The sequence below is a fragment of the Betta splendens genome, chromosome 10 (genome assembly GCF_900634795.4).
Source record: "Betta splendens chromosome 10, fBetSpl5.4, whole genome shotgun sequence".
NCBI lineage: Eukaryota > Metazoa > Chordata > Actinopteri > Anabantiformes > Osphronemidae > Betta > Betta splendens.
Window position 1 is genome coordinate 17104242 of NC_040890.2, and position 18336 is coordinate 17122577.

General features: G+C 47.5%; 1 protein-coding gene across 1 annotated transcript; it reads left to right on the forward strand.

The window, feature by feature from the left end:
• Positions 1 to 8827: 8827 nt before the first annotated feature.
• On the forward strand, positions 8828 to 16855 carry elovl6 (ELOVL fatty acid elongase 6). Its single transcript, XM_029164628.3, has 4 exons — positions 8828 to 9064; positions 14748 to 14879; positions 14976 to 15127; positions 15366 to 16855. Exons 1-4 carry the CDS (start codon positions 8982 to 8984, stop codon positions 15806 to 15808), a joined length of 810 nt encoding a protein of 269 aa, XP_029020461.1. The 5' UTR covers positions 8828 to 8981; the 3' UTR covers positions 15809 to 16855.
• Positions 16856 to 18336: the final 1481 nt, after the last annotated feature.

Consider the following 18336-nt stretch of genomic DNA (forward strand, 5'->3'; position numbering starts at 1 on the left):
TGTGTGTGTGTGTGTGTGTGTGTGTGTGTGTGTGTGTGTGTGTGTGTGTCTGTGTGTCTGTGTGTCTGTGTCTGTGTGTGTGTCTGTGTGTGTGTCTGTGTGTGTCTGTGTGTGTGTGTGTGTGTGTGTGTGTGTCTGTGTGTGTGTGTGTGTCTGTGTGTGTGTGTGTGTCTGTGTCTGTGTCTGTGTCTGTGTGTGTGTGTGTGTGTGTGTGTGTGTGTGTGTGTGTGTGTGTGTGTCTGTGTCTGTGTCTGTGTCTGTGTCTGTGTGTGTGTGTGTGTGTGTGTGTGTGTGTGTGTGTCTGTGTGTGTGTGTGTGTGTGTTTGAGGCCCGAGCGTGTGAAAGTAGATAACGGGGTGAGTTTCATGACGCACACACTTCCTCCCTGCTCTGTGAAGTTCTATTAAAGACGAGTGAACACACAAACACGCGTCTCTCCCCAAATCACTTTCCACACATTTAGCACAAGGCAGAGATCAGCATCAGCCTGAAACAGCGGAGGAGAGGAACAGTCCATCAGCGGCGACGCGCGGCTTTAAGGACCCAGGTGGAACTTCAGCCTCCACGTGGCTCCCGCTGCGTCCACGACATTCAGCCTTTTCTGAAGAGCAGAACGAGGCAACGGGCTCCGGCAGCCGAGTCAAAGCGCCGGTTCGGCCTTTGTGTCGACAGACTCCTGCTAAAGACGAGCCGACACGCCCAAACTCCTCGGGATAAAGATGCCATTCAAGAGGCATTACTCAGCATTAAGTCCAACTACAGCCGAGCAGCAAGCTACAGAACGGGCCGTAATCCTCCTTTATGCGCCACGTTATTACCGCCTATTATGCATGAAACCTTTGCATTATCTGTCTAAAAATGAGTCTGTGATGTGTGTGGGTGACACAGGAGCGCGGCTGCAGCCGCCGTTTCACCTGACAGGGTTAGGGTTCGTGTTCAGACACCTTCAGTTTACACAGTGGCCCCAGATGGCAGCTCTCAGCCCGGTTTTCCTGCGCCTGTCATCCACTGTAACGTCTTAATTGACGTTTACCTCCGCGCCGCCGCCGCCGCCCTCCCGTCTGCGTCTGGCGGCCGGACCGAGGCGCTTCCCAGGCTCCAGCGTCACACGCAAAATTACACCTGAGCGCTTGTTTGTTTTGGGCCTTTTTGTTTTTTCACGCTCGGGGTGCTTTCGGAGCTGTCGCGTTCGTCCTCCTCCTCTCATCGGCTCCTGTGAGTTATTGGAGTGGGGTCGTTTCTACCCTTTGAACGATCAGACAGCGGAGCATTTTCCTACTTTCCTCGAGGCCTCGCGCTCCAAGCGTCTGTGTCCAACTCCACGCGGATCTGAGTCTCCAGCTGAACAAACAAGGCGAAGTTGGGCATAAAACTGCTCATGTTCTGGAGGGAGAAGCTTCGCGTCATCCGTCCCCCTAATGCCACACTGGCTGCAAAGCCGAGGGGCAATAATGAGTGTTCATGACCCACTTTATGGGTCACACTAGCACAGTGACCCAGTCCCACACAGGCTCCAGCACCGCAGCCCAGTTCTAGTCCTGGGGGTGTTTAATTCAGCGTCGGCACTTGCAGGAATCGCACGCTTCACACACTCCGACACACGAAACGCCTGTCGAGCAGCCACGGCTCCACTTCAGGCCGCGTCTCCCCCAGCAGCCAAATATTTATGCTCCGACTTGTTATATGTGGCAAGATGAAGCGAGTTCAGCGACTCGGACGCGTCTATGCAGAATAACAGCACTTTGCTTTTCACTTATTACAGTGGGAACATGTTCCCACACACGTGCGTTAAACAACCGCCGACCCGTGTCCTCGGTGCCAGAGTGACGTCTCCAGACACGGCTGGAAAGTCCAAATGTGCAGATTAATAAACAAATGTTTGCATTTGTTGTTGTTGTTGTTGTTTTTTTCCTCCCCAGTTTTTATGGAAACAAACTATTCTCCCGTGAATAATTGCTCTAAGTCGCTTGTTCCACTGCACATGGCCCGAGATCAACAAGCTTTTTGTCCGCTGCTTCCAGAGCCTGTTGCTGTTTGTGAGCCTCCTGCCAGCGGCAGCTTGCGGTTGCAGCGAGACGGGCCCTGAGCCTCCATCGACAGACTGTCATCGAGGGGGAGGCGGACGCTCTGCCGCTAAGTCACCGTAAGTCACTGGCGCGTTGGCTGAAGTGTCAAATGTTTACTCCTAGTAGAAATATTTCTCTGGCTCCGCTCTCATTAAAGCCAGATGTTAGCTCTCACTTCTTATTCTGGTGAAGGTTCCGCACAGATTTATTCTATTGTTGATCAGATGCTTGAAAAAAAGCAACTAATATATAGATGGATGGAAGAATAGGACAGTCTGTGTGTGTCTCTTTGTTTTAGGTGATGACAGATAGTGACTGCTTTATTCATTTCCATGTTTATGCTTTAGTTTTTATTATATTTCCCATTTGATGTGCCAGTTGTGAAAAACAAAGTATTTGACTGTGATCGAACAAATGATCTCTATCACATTTTTCTAGATAGATGCATTTATTTTCTCTTTTTTTTATTTTCATTTTATTACACCAAAAAGAAAAGTGATGCGTCAAAGTCCCGATAAACAACACTGTAAAAAAACTGTGATCCAGCTGAGAAGCAACATGGACGCCACACCTGGTTCACACCTGGCGGCTCCTCCAGTCTGCAGCGTTTCCCAAACCAAGAACAGACGGTGTAAAGAGTGACTTATTGGATTGGATCCCACCCAGCAGTGACTTATACGCTCAACCTATATGTCACAGATGGTAGGATTTGAGCGTAGTTGATATAGGAAATCCACTAAGGAGTATTGATCTTCCTCAGATCTGCTCTCTCTGCCTGATCTCCACAGGCTGCTGAGACCTATACGCTGCAGCGCAGTAATGACCCACCCACCGCCGGCTGACGGCCCCTTAGCGCCCGCTCGGGCCCTTCACCAGGAGTCCTGTCAGCGCGGAGGAAGCGGGGGACGCGCCGCGCCCAGACGCCGCACAGGCAGAACCCAGAGCGGCACCTACGGCCCAAACAGCAGCAGCAGCAGCGGCGGCGGCCGCTGACTCACTGTTTGCCTGCAAAGCCATCTCTGGGAGGATTAGGTTCAAAACCGCAACAGTAATGATCAGTTTGCATCAAAGACGTCTCCAGAGCGAAAAACAACACGCCGGCACGTCGCTGCTTGGAGCCCCGGGTGGGTTCAACGGGCCTCGTGCAGCTATTAGCACACCTTCACCATGACGCAGCAAAGCAGCGAGTCTGATCTACTCATACGATCCAAAAACATGGATCATATCAACAAGAGCAATTCATAAATGTTTTTTTCCTAATAGGTTATAAATGATCAAAGTTTTGAAGCAAAAGCACATCATGCTCAGTCAGTGGTCTAGTTAGTGATCCCATGATCCCCCTCATTCTCTTTCTCTGCCTGTTCCTATCAGACGCCTTTAATCTCTGCTAAGACAGTCACGTCCAGATCTGTCGTCTGCGGTGCCGACTCTGCTGAAACGCAACCTGCCAACTGCTCTCCTTCATTACCTCGGCAGAGGAGCACACGGCGCGGTAATCCCTGCTGGGAGGCGTCACCATATACTGTCATTAATGAAACGGAAGCCCCCCCCCCCCCCCCCCCCCCCCCCTCGTCCACCGCCCCGAGGAGGAGGGAGCGGCTGCAGCTGCAGCATCCAGCATCCAGCAGGCTGCGGCCACAGGTTCTGTGTCTCAGCAGGGGGTGTTCTGGGGGCTCGGGCCGAGCCTCTGGAGTCCGTTAGAGGCAGGGATTGCTTCGATTTGTTGTCGCTGATGTCATTTGTACAGTATGTGGAGCGCCGCTGTGAGGTCCAACGCGGTTTGTAGGTTTTGTGAATCATCTGCTCAGCATCATCGAAAAAACCACATGGTAACAAAACGCTTCATACTTAGTTGTGTAGGAAGCTCTAAGAAGCTGAGATTTATTTTCTGCTTCCTCATTCGGTTTATCATCTCAGTAGATACATATGAGGGTTTTTCTGTCTGTGTGTCGGTACATTTTATTTACTTTTATAATAAAAATAATGTTTATGCTCATGTTGTGAATGCACATCTCACATTTAACACTTTGTATAGTACTAATATGTGCAGTAGAATATGCTTCTGTATTTTAGCAGTGCCACCTGTGGGGAACCCTGCATTCAATGAACTGTCATCTGTGTGAAAGACCAGCAGGGGGCGTCAAAGCTTATCAAAACCATTACAACTAATTTATTAAAATTAGTTAACGCTAATTGCTCAATTAGGTAGCGTCAGTGACCCCCCTTACATTATATAACGTTTGTTTATTTATAATGGTCATTAAAATGTGTTACTATACTACATGTATAGGTATTTGCGGCTGGATAATACATTTTTCTATGCTGCTGATTTCCATCTACCTTAGTAGCTTATGATCTTACTGATCATAAAAGACACATGCATGCACATAAAATAAACTCAGAGCATCTGATGTAGGGAGAGAACCTGCAGCTTGCTCACCGGCACTGTATTCTCTTCAATTTATGAGGTATCATGGCAGATAATGAGGCGGAAAGGTCAGCGGGGGGGATGTGTTTTTATCCACTCTAAACCAATAGGTCACATTTCCACTTTCCACGCCGCAACTCTGGGACTGCAGCTGCTGCCCTTCTGGTTAAAACAATACATTGGGCTTGGCCACTCATACATCACATCACCAATTCTCCACCTTATTGGCAATGTCACACAGACGCCTGGGATATATTACAGAATAAATTTACTGCAAGGGTTCCCCCACAGCCTGGGATGATGAAAACGGCGTGTAATGTAAGCCATACATTATGAATCCAATTTGTTTGGGCGAGATCAGGCATTTTGAGGACAAAACAGACAAAACAGAGTCCCGCCGCCACCACTAGAGGGCAGCACGCTGGTTAAAATGCAGGCTGCCCCTGATATGACGCAAGTTGGACTTATTGGACAAATGTACAGTTTGTTTGTTGAAAGTAATACTCATCTATCTTCATTTCATTGTGTTTCTTTTTTTATTATACCTTTTCTTCAGGACAGAGTCAGGAGGCCTGTAGGAGATGAGGCCGTGCCAGTTTTACCTGTACCTTACCTTTACAAACCTCCTTTCAGCTGAGGATCCACACCTCACATAAAGAAGTGCGAGGGTTGTTGCTTGTCTTGTAATGTCTTTACGCTTACATTCTGCAGTAACGTATTTTACTGAGTCACTTTAGTGCGAAAAAGAAACAGTCCAATCTACCAGAGCCAGATTTATTCGAGCGAGTGCGCCTCAGTGCATCCAGATGGCCTTTAATATCTGTTAAGGACAGAGGCGTTGTCGCCTCAAGGTCACATTGTATTTAAAGTACGTTGGGAACAAGTTGTGCTGTCGTTGGCAAGTGCTGAGTGCACAAAGGCTGTGAGCGTGTTGGACGCACCGTGCGTCATGTTGATGTGTGATTGGACACGGGAGGTGGTCGTGGAAACGCAGACTCCCGAGAATCACAACACCAGGAGAGACGAGCACATTTCCACACACATAAACCGTGCACTGATTACCTCGCGGCCACGGCCTGTTATCCAATGAGATTACGGGCGCTCGTAAATTGTCTCCCATATATGATGTGATGCTCACAACAGAGGCGTTGAGATTATGTGGTTCTGATAGCAGCTGAAGCAGCTTCTGTTTTCAAACCACGAACTCAATAAGGTTCAGGGCTTCCTCATGCTTTTCTGGCCCTTTTTATTATAAAAGTGATGATACAGAGTAAATGTCTTCTAATGATGAAATAATAAGTGTAAAGGAAGCTGTAAAATCGTTACAAGTAGTGTGATTTCTTCACAGCCAGTTAAAAGTGACTCATCTCAGAAGGTTTTAGGTTTAAATACTTTGTGTACAGAAACCACAGCGTGTTCGTATTGGACCGGTGCTCGGTGTCACTTCACGGGAAAGCGAGGTCAAAGGTGCAACTGTTCCATTCGTGATGAGCAACTTTAAAGACGTTCAAATAGCTCAGATTCCAGTCTTTCCTCATTCACGTCATGCAAAACTCTAGCTCGTTCTAAGTAAACAAAACTGAACCGACAGGTTGGCGTCGGTTGGAAGCTCATGTCCTGTAGAGGAGGGTGCAGATTTAATGTGAGATTTCCACTCAGTTATCAAATCCACCTGATATTGCTTCTATACTGAAGCAGCGATGTATTTTGGGGGAACTGTAGTTTTTCTTGTAGGAGGAGCTTCTAGTTGAAGGTATTTTATTTGTACCTATAAAATCACACTCAGAGCCCGTGACCTTTGCTTCAGTTCCACTCCGCTCCAACCTGGATGCCAGGCGTGCCTGCCACACAACTGTCTGCAGACCAGCTAAACAGGCTCGACACAACAGGCGGCTGAAACCCAACACACGCCCCGATATGAGCTCAGCCAGCGAGCCTTCAGGTTTAGCAGAGATGCGATGGCGGACTGCCAGGGGATGCTGTGATACAGATACTCTGCTGGAGGCCGACAGGTGAGAGAGTGAGAGAGAGAGAGAGAGAGGGAATGAGAGAGAGAGAGAGAGAGAGAGAGGGAGGCCACGCCTTCCTGTGATGCAACAAGATTCCACAGTCGGTTATTTAACGTGCAGAACGTGCGGGTCAGTCTGCTGTGGGATCGTGACCTTTGACCTGTGGCCTACCGTCGGCAAACATTACACGTACACCATCGAGGCAGCTGAAGGAATCAGTTTGATCCCAGCAACAAGCGTGAGAGGAGACACACGCTGCATATCAGTGACGTAGCGCTGACGCTCGGACGACTGAGGAGGCAGAAGCATAAAGACAAGAGCAGCTGGACTCATGATAAACAGTCAGCGCTCATATCTGGTAGCGTTGATCTTGTTCTCCAGCACCAAACACAATGTCTCTGTGTCAAAATGACCCTACAGACATACTGTGAGTTCTGAAGATGACCCATAACTTAGCATTGTGGCCTCATCTGATGTAAGACTCCAACCTCTGCATCACAGCAGATGAGGGTCTTTGCATATAATATTCTACTAATAATCCTTCATTTCTAACCGTTTGTGATCCTGTGCGTTACTGAAGCCACTGCTGCAGTAAATGTCCTCGTCCCAGTTTTGCCAGAGGCTCCATAAAGGATGGTTCGTTTGTCATCTCGCGTCTCTGACCCCGAGAAAACCCCTTTTCCCTCAGAAACGAAGCCCCTGCAGCGACGAGGCGACGCTTCAATACGACGCCGTTGAGTCTCCGGTTCCCGTCGTACAGCGAAGCTGCGAGACAGATTGTAGTTTGAGTATGTTCATTATAGCTTTTATTACAAATGTGACTTCATGTGGAAACATAAAGGAGGAGATTGGAGGGCGATTGTCCTTCCATCAGTTCCTGTGTCAGACTGTTAGCATGCGCTGATAGGCGACGGGCCCCAGTCACACATGTCTGAGGTCTAACTCCACCTATTTACCTTTTGCCAGATGAAGAAACAGCTCCCACCTACATTGTTTCATTCCAACACCCTGTCGCAACCTCTGGAAAACCTCTCCCGGTTGTGCAACAGAGTGGCACCACGCACGCTCCCGCTCAGCGGATTGGGCGACGCGCGGCCGGCGGCTGCACATCTGCGGTATTGGGAAAGTGGGGGATGATTTTGGACCGATATTTGCAAGGTCACTGAGCAGTGATATAAAAAAACCGCAAGTGACCTGAGACTGCAGTCGTTTTGGGAAACTGGATGTTTTACATAAGAGTCATGTTGAATGAGTGAAGTGTAAAAGTGTAGATTCAGGCTTGTTTATGATTAAAGCCTCTCCGCTTGTTTACAGCTGTTTCAGGCTCCGATGCATGGAATGTAAACTAACATTATACAGTTCAGAAATGCGGTAAAACAGGCTCGCTGACATTTCGGCTTATCGCCAATCTTTATTACTTTAGTTCTATGACTTCCTGATCGATTAAGTGGAGATAAGTGGGAAACAGATAAACAGAAACAACATGTTATTGCTGTTTAAGACTCATCTTACGGATCATTTGAACATCTTCATCCTTGTAGAGGTCACAGAGGTCACAGGAGCGTGTCCCAGTTGCTGATTGGTTCACCTGTACGTCACTGGACCGTTTTAGTTGAACCTTTTTAGTTTTTCAGCCTCTTCTGTCTATATGTTGAGATTAGATCACACTATCTGTTCTTTTAGGATGCAGTGGCTTTTGAATGAAGCTGGGACTAGTCTTCTTTGCCCCTCGTTGATTTCTAGAGTTTATTTAGGAACATGTAAAACAGCAAAACTGATAATCATTCCAGCCCTGGACCTGGAGATCCACTGTCCTGCTGCTTTTCCATCTGTCTCTGCTCCAGCTAACACTGATCACCTTGACCAGGTGTGTTTGGTCAATCAGCAGCTAACTGACACACCTGATCAAGGTGTGTCAATCAGCCGTGAGAGTTGGACACCCCTCTAATACACTAAAATGTATGCACAAGACAAGCTGTGTTCCAGCTGCAACACACAATGTGAATGTACAAGTCTGTCTGATGAGCCATTGAATAAGATTAGATTTTTTTAAAATCCCATAATGAGGAAATCCATTCATTCAAACATTAAATAAAACAACCGGACAGAATAACAACAGTATTAACTGTGCAAGAAAAATAACTAACTTTATTAAACTAACACTTTATATTAATTGTAATCGAACGATGAGCGCTTTCACCATCATGTGTCAGTTTCACAGTAGCCGGCGGCGTTAGGACCTGTGGCGAGCCGCGATGAGGAAGAGGGCGTAGGCTCGGTGAGCCGGTAGAGGAGGAGGAGGAGGAGGAGGCGTCGATAGAGCCGAGCTGCTAACGCACATCCGCGAGGTCTCGGCGGCAGCACGAGCGATGCGAGTGACGGGCTCCGTGGAAACCGACTAAGAACCCACGGACAGGACCGCTCGACCCGGCGCAGACTTGTTTCGGCAGGCGTGAGACGCGACCCAGCGCAGCGAGCATGTCGGTGCTGGCCCTGCAAGAGTACGAGTTCGAGAGGCAGTTCAACGAGGACGAAGCCATCCGATGGATGCAGGAGAACTGGTGAGTCCGCGTCGCGCTCGGCCAAATCCCACGACGCCGGGGACGCGCTGGCGTGCGCGCGCGCCGCCGGAGGCTCGGTCGGCGCACGTGCGCTCGCCGGATTAAAACCTCTCCTCGCCCGGTGATACCGGACTCCGTGTCATTGAAACCGATGCCCGTGTTTAATCAAAGCAATGGGAGGCAAATTCGCGGCGGCCTCCGGTGGCGATGCTGAGCCGCGCGCGCCAGCCGCTGAGCGTCCGCTGCCGCTCCACGCATCCTCTCGTGTGAAGGCTTTGACCTTGATCTCCTCTGGTTTAATCTCCCGGCGTCAGTTACCGCGATGTGATTCGTAAAGGTCGTCCGCGGCTCCGGCTGCCTCGTGCGCGCAGACGGCGGCTCGCACCGGGCAGAGCCACGCCACGGGCTGCTCAGCCGCGGCCCCGCGTGTCCTCCAGTGGGGTTCCGTCGATAGAAGCGGCGCTGGCTTCACTTTATAGTGAAAGTAGATCAGTGCGCAGGGTTTCTCGGCTCAGATGTCCACGTTAAACAGCCATTACTGTAACTCTTTGTTTTCTACGCGATAATGAATCTCATTTATTAAAAACATTGATTAGCATATTACCGAACATAACTGAGGAATTTGAGCCATAGTTGTCCTTGAACTCATCACATAACATAAAGGCTAATTTAGGAGCGAGGGTTATTTACCCAGGGCTGCGTCTGCAGTGTGTAAAAGGGCAAACATTGGTCTGAACTATCATTTCACTAAGTAAATATTGTCTGGTGTCTGTGTGTATTGATGCTCTTCATATGTAGGTCATGTGCGGGTCCATCCATCAGCCCTGGGTTGTGTGTGTGTGTGTGTGTATGTGTGTGTGTGTGTGGGGGGGGGGGGGGGGTTATCGCCCAGATCCATCAGTGAGGGTGAAGAGAAAATGGTCCTGAGCCAAACGAGCTGAGTCACACATGAAGTTGCCACGAGCGTCATGAGGCTTTCAGCGCCAATAGATGGTAAAAGCAGGACGGGGTGAGCCGGGCCATTCGATCCGTGCGTTCTGACCGGTTCTACCCAGCTGTGAGAGTTCATTTCGCTCCCGGGGGCACTTTCAGAACACGCTGCCTGTGTTGGTGAGAGGGAGACGGACAGCGTGGTACCAGTGAGCAGGAGCTGTCCATTCCCTGGTACTGACATCCAGCCAATAACGGTAATCTTCTGATGTCTGCTGACGGGGCGTTAGCCAATCACGTCGCAGCTGAGCGTTGCTCACTTCTTCCTGCCGGGCCAGTGTGCACATGGTAGCACTTGGATGCTACAACGGCCCAAAACAGCAGCGCAAAGCTGAAATGAACCGTTAGCATTCGGCAAGTTGCTTCGCGAGATACTGTAGTAGTTCTTTTAGATTTTGTTGCCAAGATGTAATTGAAAATGAATGATGTAATGCCGGACTGATGTAGAGTGCGGGCGTCCTGTAGGTGTGTGGGGGTGGGTGTTATTCGCTCTGGTGAAGCATTGATGGGTGAAACTCGCTGGAGCTCCGTGCTGAGGTTTCCAGCGTGTTCACACATCGTTACCTTGCTGATTCAGTCTGCCCTCGCACCTCATTAGCGCACAGCGAGTCGCAGTGAATGCCTGTTTTCTCTGCGTCCCCATGGGCCTCACTCAAACTGACTGATCGTCAATGTTTAGAATGAGCTGCTGGAATAAAACCTTTCTAGCACAAAATCCCAAGTAGTCGTCTTTCCAGATTTTGTTCCAGATTATGAGATTGATTTGTTGTCACGCTGCTGCATTTGGCACATTCGCATCATTTGCTCCCTGAATCACCAATCGCAGCCCAGTCGTTCGTCTTAAAGATCAAGTTCCTGGAACTCGTTGGTTTCCGGAGACAGGCCTCCTCCACGGTGTCCTGTTACTCCTTCGGTCCAGTCTATTGTCTGTTAGATGGATGAGACGGTGCTATCGTTTCACTGGGCACTGCCTGGAACGGCTCTTTAATTTCAGATTTGTAGCTCATTTGAAGACAAACCGCCCGACAGCATTACACGCTAATGCTAACGAACACGTCTGAAGGTGATTTTTATTGTCTAGTGAGGTGATAAATGTTCTGCTGTCGGCCTGAGGTAGTCACAGTGAGGCTTCATCTTAACTACTGCTCGGGCCCTGCATTTAAATTCCTGTCATACAATCTGTAGATGTTTTCTTTACTCTGGGCTAAATGTGACACCTCCAGAACAAAACGCGTGTTCACAGATGTGAACACTGACGTGCCTAATTTGGAGTAAATTTGCTCAGTCCCCGTTTGATGGTCATGCGGTTTGATCCGAAGGCGCGCTGCCGCTGCCCCTCGGACCGGAGCGGCCCGCGGTGACGCTGATCGCTCCTGACCGCGTTGAAGCCGAAGCCGCCCCGGGCTTGATGCTTGCGAGGCTGCTCCCCTTCACGTCTCTGCTGAGGTCAGGGATGAAGATGTGGGCTGGCTCCTCGGCGCCGGGGGTGTCGCTGTGCTCTGGTTTCACTTCCAGGCTGCATCGGGCTGTCAAGGAAACACTTACGTGGAGACAAAGAAGAGGGCGGCATATTGTTGACCCCTTAGATGAGGTTGATTTTCCTGTTCTTGCATTAGATTCAAATGTAAATGATGTCATTGCAATTAGAGTGGCTGCGTTTTCTTTCCGGAGAGGTTGCATTATTTCTGGGTCAGGGTCAGGGTCCACTCCCAGTCAGGGGCAGCGTGGCTTGAATCCGGAATGTAATTGCCCACTGTAGTGTGAGGAATGTGTATCATGTCGCCCTGGTTCTGGCATTGAACAGTACTAGTAGAGCATGATAATGGTCCTAGAAATACGGCACCATCAGTGGTGAAAACCTCCCCAGGGGCCTCGATGAAGTCAGTCCTCCAGTGCCAGAACCAGGCAAAGGCTCCTACCTACAGCACCTCCAGGTTGCAGCGTGTGGCTCTGCGCTAACGCTACGCTTTGGCACCGTATCTAAGCTGCCTCCCCGCTGCTTAGATACAGACAACAATGCAGGTGGACGGAGCTCCACGCCCTGAACTGGCCGGAGCGGCTTGCTACGCGTGTGCACGCATGCAAACGCCCGTCTGTGCACGTGCAGGTATGCAAATGGGGCCAGGCCCCAGCTCCCCGGGCTCCGGCCTGCAGACTCATCCTCCGCCTGCACACTCAGGGTTACGCAACGCCTGAAATCTCTGGACCAGCTAATACAGATCCAAGTTCCACAGCAGGTTATCCAGCAGCTTTATACAACACTGTCAGTGGGGGAGGGAGTGGTTGATGCAGGGACACGAACCACCCACAATTCCTAAACACACTCGTGATGTTCTCTTGGACCTGATAATTTACTATAAATCTCATCATTTTACAGGTTAATTAAAAAACAGACTTGTTTTAAGGAACCAAGGGCCGTTACAATGAGTTTCTGCTTCAATGACTTTAAGGTTTTATGAAAAACTTGAAAAAATGTTTATCATTATTTGCCAGCTCTGCAAATAAGGCGGCACCCAGCGGCTCACCCAGCTCCTGGCTTTGTGATAACGATCTCAGCAGAATAAAAGATTCCATACGTCTCTTATCTCTTATCTCGTTCACGGTGATCATAAGTTCTTATCGAAGGCACTGCACCTCGCTGTTGTTTGGACATCATCAAATCTGTGCTGAGTCTTTTCTAACGACGCTGATCCCAGAGGAGCGCTGGTGCTGCCTCTGCCCATTCCAGCAAACAGCAGTCGAGCCGCGCCCCGCTCATAGATTCTGTGTAGACACATCAGTCTGAGGAGTTCTAGCTGCAATGCATTTAGTTTTCAGACCTTCCTAAGAGTAACTTAGTCAGTGTTGTGATAATGTCGTGGGTGAATGTAGAGTGGAGCAGTGGAGGACGGCAACGTTCACACTGATGACTTATAAATAGTGAACATTCTGCAGTCGTACTATAGCTCGGCTGCAGCTCACGCTTCAGTGCAAAGATAAGAGCAGCACCATCCTGACAAATACTAACCAGTATATTAGAGTATTTATTTAAGAGCACCTGCAGTTGGTTCAGGTCAGAGGACTGGGAATGGAAAGCTCCAAAGTGTGAGGTTACGACCTCAGGCTTAAGATTCAGGTGAATCATGTGTGCAAGTGAAGAGTAAGCTATCAGGCTGCTAAAGCAAAGCTACTGTTCATGGGTTTCACTCATGAGAGGAAGGTTGTTGTATTTTGTTGTTCTAGAGGTTGTAAACGTGTGAAACACCCCCTGCACCTTGCAGAACCACAGTTTATGGCCTCTGACCTTTGACCCCTGAGCAGCCGGGCACTGAATGCTGAGGTGGGTCGTCCTGTCGGTCCCTCCAGCCGCCCTGCAGCATGTAGGCCACTGTGCATTGTGTGCAGCCCCGTCCTCCCCTCCTCCGCGTGTGGCTGAGGAACAGTGATGTCATTCTGCAGTCCGACCCTGTTGTAATTCTGTGAAAGCAGCTTCTTTTGACTTTGACTGAATGGCTTTGTCCTTTTGTTCTCTGGAGGTGGCGAGAGTCGGCCCGTGGGCTTCCTGCGAGAGCAGGAACGTGGCGTCTTTCATCCTCGCAAACTGAACACAATGAACTCGCACCATTTGGCCCCTTTGTTTCCATCTTGACTGATGCAGATGCTTCAGTCTCTCAGATGTTTTTGCACCAGACCTAATGAACATAGCACCATAACTGAATGCGTGATAACAGTGTGATTCTGTGTCTCTGCATCACAGCCATGCGTCTGTAGGTTTGTTTCTCTTCATGGACGAACAGAACGTGCACTTTTTCTCCCCTCCCCTCTGACTAACCACACACCTCATCAGCAAATCCAAGTGCTGGTGTTGCTGTGAGCTGCTGAGGCTGCAAACAGATCAGGAGGCACTTTTGTTTGTACGTTGCACATGTCACGGCTCGGTGAGAAATGTTTGCATTTGTAGGTTGGACCGACGCTTTACAAAGACAGTCGACCTTGAGGAGAGCAGAGACGTGGAGGAGATTTCAGAGATATACTTTAACACAGTGTTAAATTGTATTAGACTCTTGTTCTTCTTGTAACATCAGCACAAAATCACATCACCGCATTAAATCTTCACCAGCAGAATCTCTCTGCTCCTACTACAACAGACCAAACCACCTTGTTTTGGCTCCAGTCGGCACCCAGTCTGTCAGATCACTTGCGCTGTAATTGTGCTGAGTGCTAGAAAATGATTTTCTTTAAATTAATTTTGGCCCAGGTGGCTTCACGTCACGAGCACAGCAGCGATCTCTGGAAAATCAATTATGGCAAACGGGCACCAGAGGATGGTGGGAGTTGGTGGTGAACACAGGCCAGAACTGTAAACTGAACTCCAAGCGTTTAGCAGCAGTGGACTCGGATCATTAAATCATTACTTCAGACGTCGCTTGTGAAGTCAGAAAGAGTGAGCTGTAATTCTTACAGCGGTAATGCTGGATACGAGGCAGTTACAAATGCAGGCTGCTTGTAAAACCTGGGTTTTGCTTTTGAGGAAACTTCATGGAAACAACCGTCATTGGAGCTTTTCATGTAGACTGCTTTAATTGGTTGCTTGACTTGAGCAGTCTGGGCTTATGCGTGTTACATTAACACACACATACACACACACACACACACACACACTCATTATCCAGGGTAGAGAGGAGTGAGCATTAATCAAAATGTGTGCTTGCAGGAAGAAGTCCTTTCTCTTCTCCGCACTCTACGCTGCCTGCATCCTCGGAGGCCGCCATGTCATGAAGCAGAGGGAGAAGTTTGAGCTGAGGAAACCGCTGGTGCTATGGTCGCTCACACTAGCTGCATTCAGGTGAGAGAGAAATCAGATCAGTTACATTCAATTATTTGATATGACAGACACTGTATGGATTGAATACATGAAAGCGTCTTCCCTCTGTCTCTATAGTATATTTGGTGCCATCCGTACCGGGAGTTACATGATGTACATCCTGATGACAAAAGGGCTTAAACAGTCGGTCTGTGATCAGAGCTTCTACAATGGGCCTGTCAGCAAGTTCTGGGCATATGCTTTTGTTCTTAGTAAAGCACCGGAACTGGGTAAGTTGAGTCTCATGTGTTGCACTCTGTGAATGTGGGCCTTTATTGCAAATGGCTCAGTGCAGACGTAGAAAGCTGTAATGAGATTACCTGTGTAATAATATCATTTTGATGCCTGTAGAGCAGACATTTAAGTTGTTGGGAAGATTTCCACTCCATGTGTTTTATAGCAAATATTTTCTGCATATTTAATCTGAATAAGCACCGGTAATGATTGTTCTCCTTTCCACATCTGTAGGTGACACTCTCTTCATTGTCCTGAGAAAACAGAAGCTCATCTTCCTCCACTGGTACCACCACATCACGGTGCTGCTCTACTCCTGGTATTCCTACAAAGACATGGTTGCGGGTGGGGGATGGTTCATGACCATGAACTACTTGGTCCATGCGGTCATGTACTCTTACTACGCGCTGCGGGCAGCAGGCTTCCGGGTGTCGCGCAAGTTTGCCATGTTCATCACGCTGACCCAGATCACCCAGATGCTGATGGGCTGCGTGGTCAACTACCTGGTCTACTCGTGGATGCAGCAGGGTCAGGAGTGTCCATCTCACATGCAGAACATTGTGTGGTCCTCCCTCATGTACCTCAGCTACTTTGTGCTCTTTGTCCAGTTTTTCATTGAGGCCTACATTGGCAAGTCCAAGTCGTCAGCTGTGGTCGTGACAAAGAAGAGTGAATAAGAAAACTAAATGTCATAAGGAGGTGGAAATGGAGTGCAGGGACCAGTGATGAGAGAGAAAGATAGTTAGATTGGGGGGAGGGCATGGTTAATGGGTTTGGATGGGGGAGTGAGGGTCAAAAAGATGGCTGGTATTTGTGCTTGAGCGTTACTAATGTGCAGATCTAAAAAAAGCCTCACTGAAAGTGATGTCTCCATTGAGGGATGCTGATGAAGCAGCACCGCCATGATCAGAAGCCATCACCACTTTGTCCACCTGAAGTTTAAGAGTTCCCTTTTAAAAAGTTCTTTAAACCAAAAAAAAGAGAAAAGAATCACTAGATTTTAATGAACAATCTGCCTAAGAATATGGTTGCTTGATAATTAAAGGAAAATGGTAAAAAGAATCGGTACTTATGAAGGTGGATGGAGTCAGTGTTTATTGAGCCATCGGAGTATATTTTTGTCTGTCAGTGTTTACGTTTCAATCTGTCAAAGCTGAAAGAGTGTGTGTGGAGCTGATGGGGTGAACGGCACTGTTTCTGTGTCTGAAACTGAAATGTGATTGTTATTTTCTCAGGTTTAAGGCTGTGTCTTTTTTAATATGCATATCAAAACAAAGTAGACATGATTAACATCAGTATGACCGATTTTCATCCAGTATGACCACGTGTTTGGGGAAAAAGATTGGACTGAGAGACTCGGATGATCACGCTGCTCCTGGGCAAAATGGGAATCAGATGCTGACAGTGCCCTGTTTCACCACCAGTCTTGCTCTTGTTGCTGACCACACTGGGAAAAGACTTGCCACTGAACCAACACAAAAAAAGGCTCTTGGACACTAAAAGCTTAAGTGGAGGACAGACATGTTTATGTTTAGTAAAAAAACAATAAAAGAATCTAATTAAAACAAACAAATTGTCAAAATCTGCTGTACTGACTTTGAAAATAGTATGTATCTTTAATGGTGTCTGTTGTGCTATTGTTCATTTGCACTGTATCAATGTCAAAAACAATTGTTGCCGAAAAACTTACCGTATGAACAAAGAATATAAAATTGTGACAAGTACCTGTGGTGTTGTTTTATTGTCTCAATTATGACTTCTTAGTATTGCTTTACTGCCAGATTTCAAAGCAGGGTAGTAAATGGAGTTACTTGATGTTCTGTATATCTGTCCAGCTGATTAAATGTGAGTGCCACGTTTCTACAGCTGATTCCATCTGAGTCACTAAAGCCATTGTGTGTCAGTGGTTTAAAAAGGGCGAGTGACACATCTAAAAAGCGTTCATAATCTAATTAATTGAACTAATGAGCTTTGCTACTAAACCACAATCACTGTAACTAGTCTCCGCTTGAGGTAAAATTGTGCAACTAAAACAACACTGTACTTGTTTTATTTTTTATTATACTTCATAGACTTGTAATGTAGCACAAACAAACAAATATAAAAAAATTACCGCCATTAAACATCAAATAAGTAACAAACATGCCAACCGGAAGTCTCCTTCTGTTTTCCCTCTTATAGGCTAAAAACCAAAGTTAGCTAGTTTCAATTAGCATATTTGATTTAAACAGTCACAGCTGCTCAATAATAGCGCAGCAGAATCCGGCTGGAAAGAATCCGAGGAGGGTAAGAAAAAAGTTTGGGACTGCATTTAGCTTCGATTAGCAATAATGCCAGTTTTAACATAGGCACGGCTTAATTTTATTAGCCAGGACCTGTAAAGTTTTACAAATGGGTAACGTCATCAACATCATCTGTACAATAACCAAATACACAACCATATTTGGGTTTCTCATTGCTAACTCGTATGATCCAGTTATTACGCCTACTTTATGGCAGGTGTTCAATTATTAACAAAGTCCGATTAGGATAAATTATAACGTATTGCATTGTTTTCTGCCTCCATAAATTTCACTATTTATCAGTAAGCAGGCGATCGCGTCATCCGAAATTAAGAAATACTGAGTCATTGTTACTGATTTATAGAATTAACCTTGGGCCCCGGTTCTGGTCTACTCGCTGCTGATGAGATGCATTTAGTCAAGTCAGACCTGGGTGATACCAGTTCACTGTGTTTTCCTATATTTATCTCATCCAAAATGTCTCCTAGCTTTGATTGACTGACCTCACCTGAACCAGGTAACCCAGAGTTGGCAGAGGATGGTTTGTATAAGCTAGCAGGGCATTGGGGCTTGAAGAACACGTGGCAGGTCAATATGTGGCTCCTGTATTTCATTGTGTTTTGTAAGGCTGATACAGCAACTTTCCTTTTTACTATAAATATATGTGTTGCCCTCCCTGATTGTTGTGAAGATTGTATTTAGGCTGAAGTTGGCCTACAATCAATATTAGTTAAGCTTTTAGTTTCTATTTAAACAATGACTCTTTTATTTAGTGTTGCTGGGAATATAATATAGGGCTTTTGAGGTTCTCCCTAGATAGTGTTATTTTTCTATGTATCATCGCCATCTGCTGGAACAAAGTCAGTGCAGCATCCAATGTAATACAGGAAACTGAAAAACTGTACCAAAACTAAGGACATTGA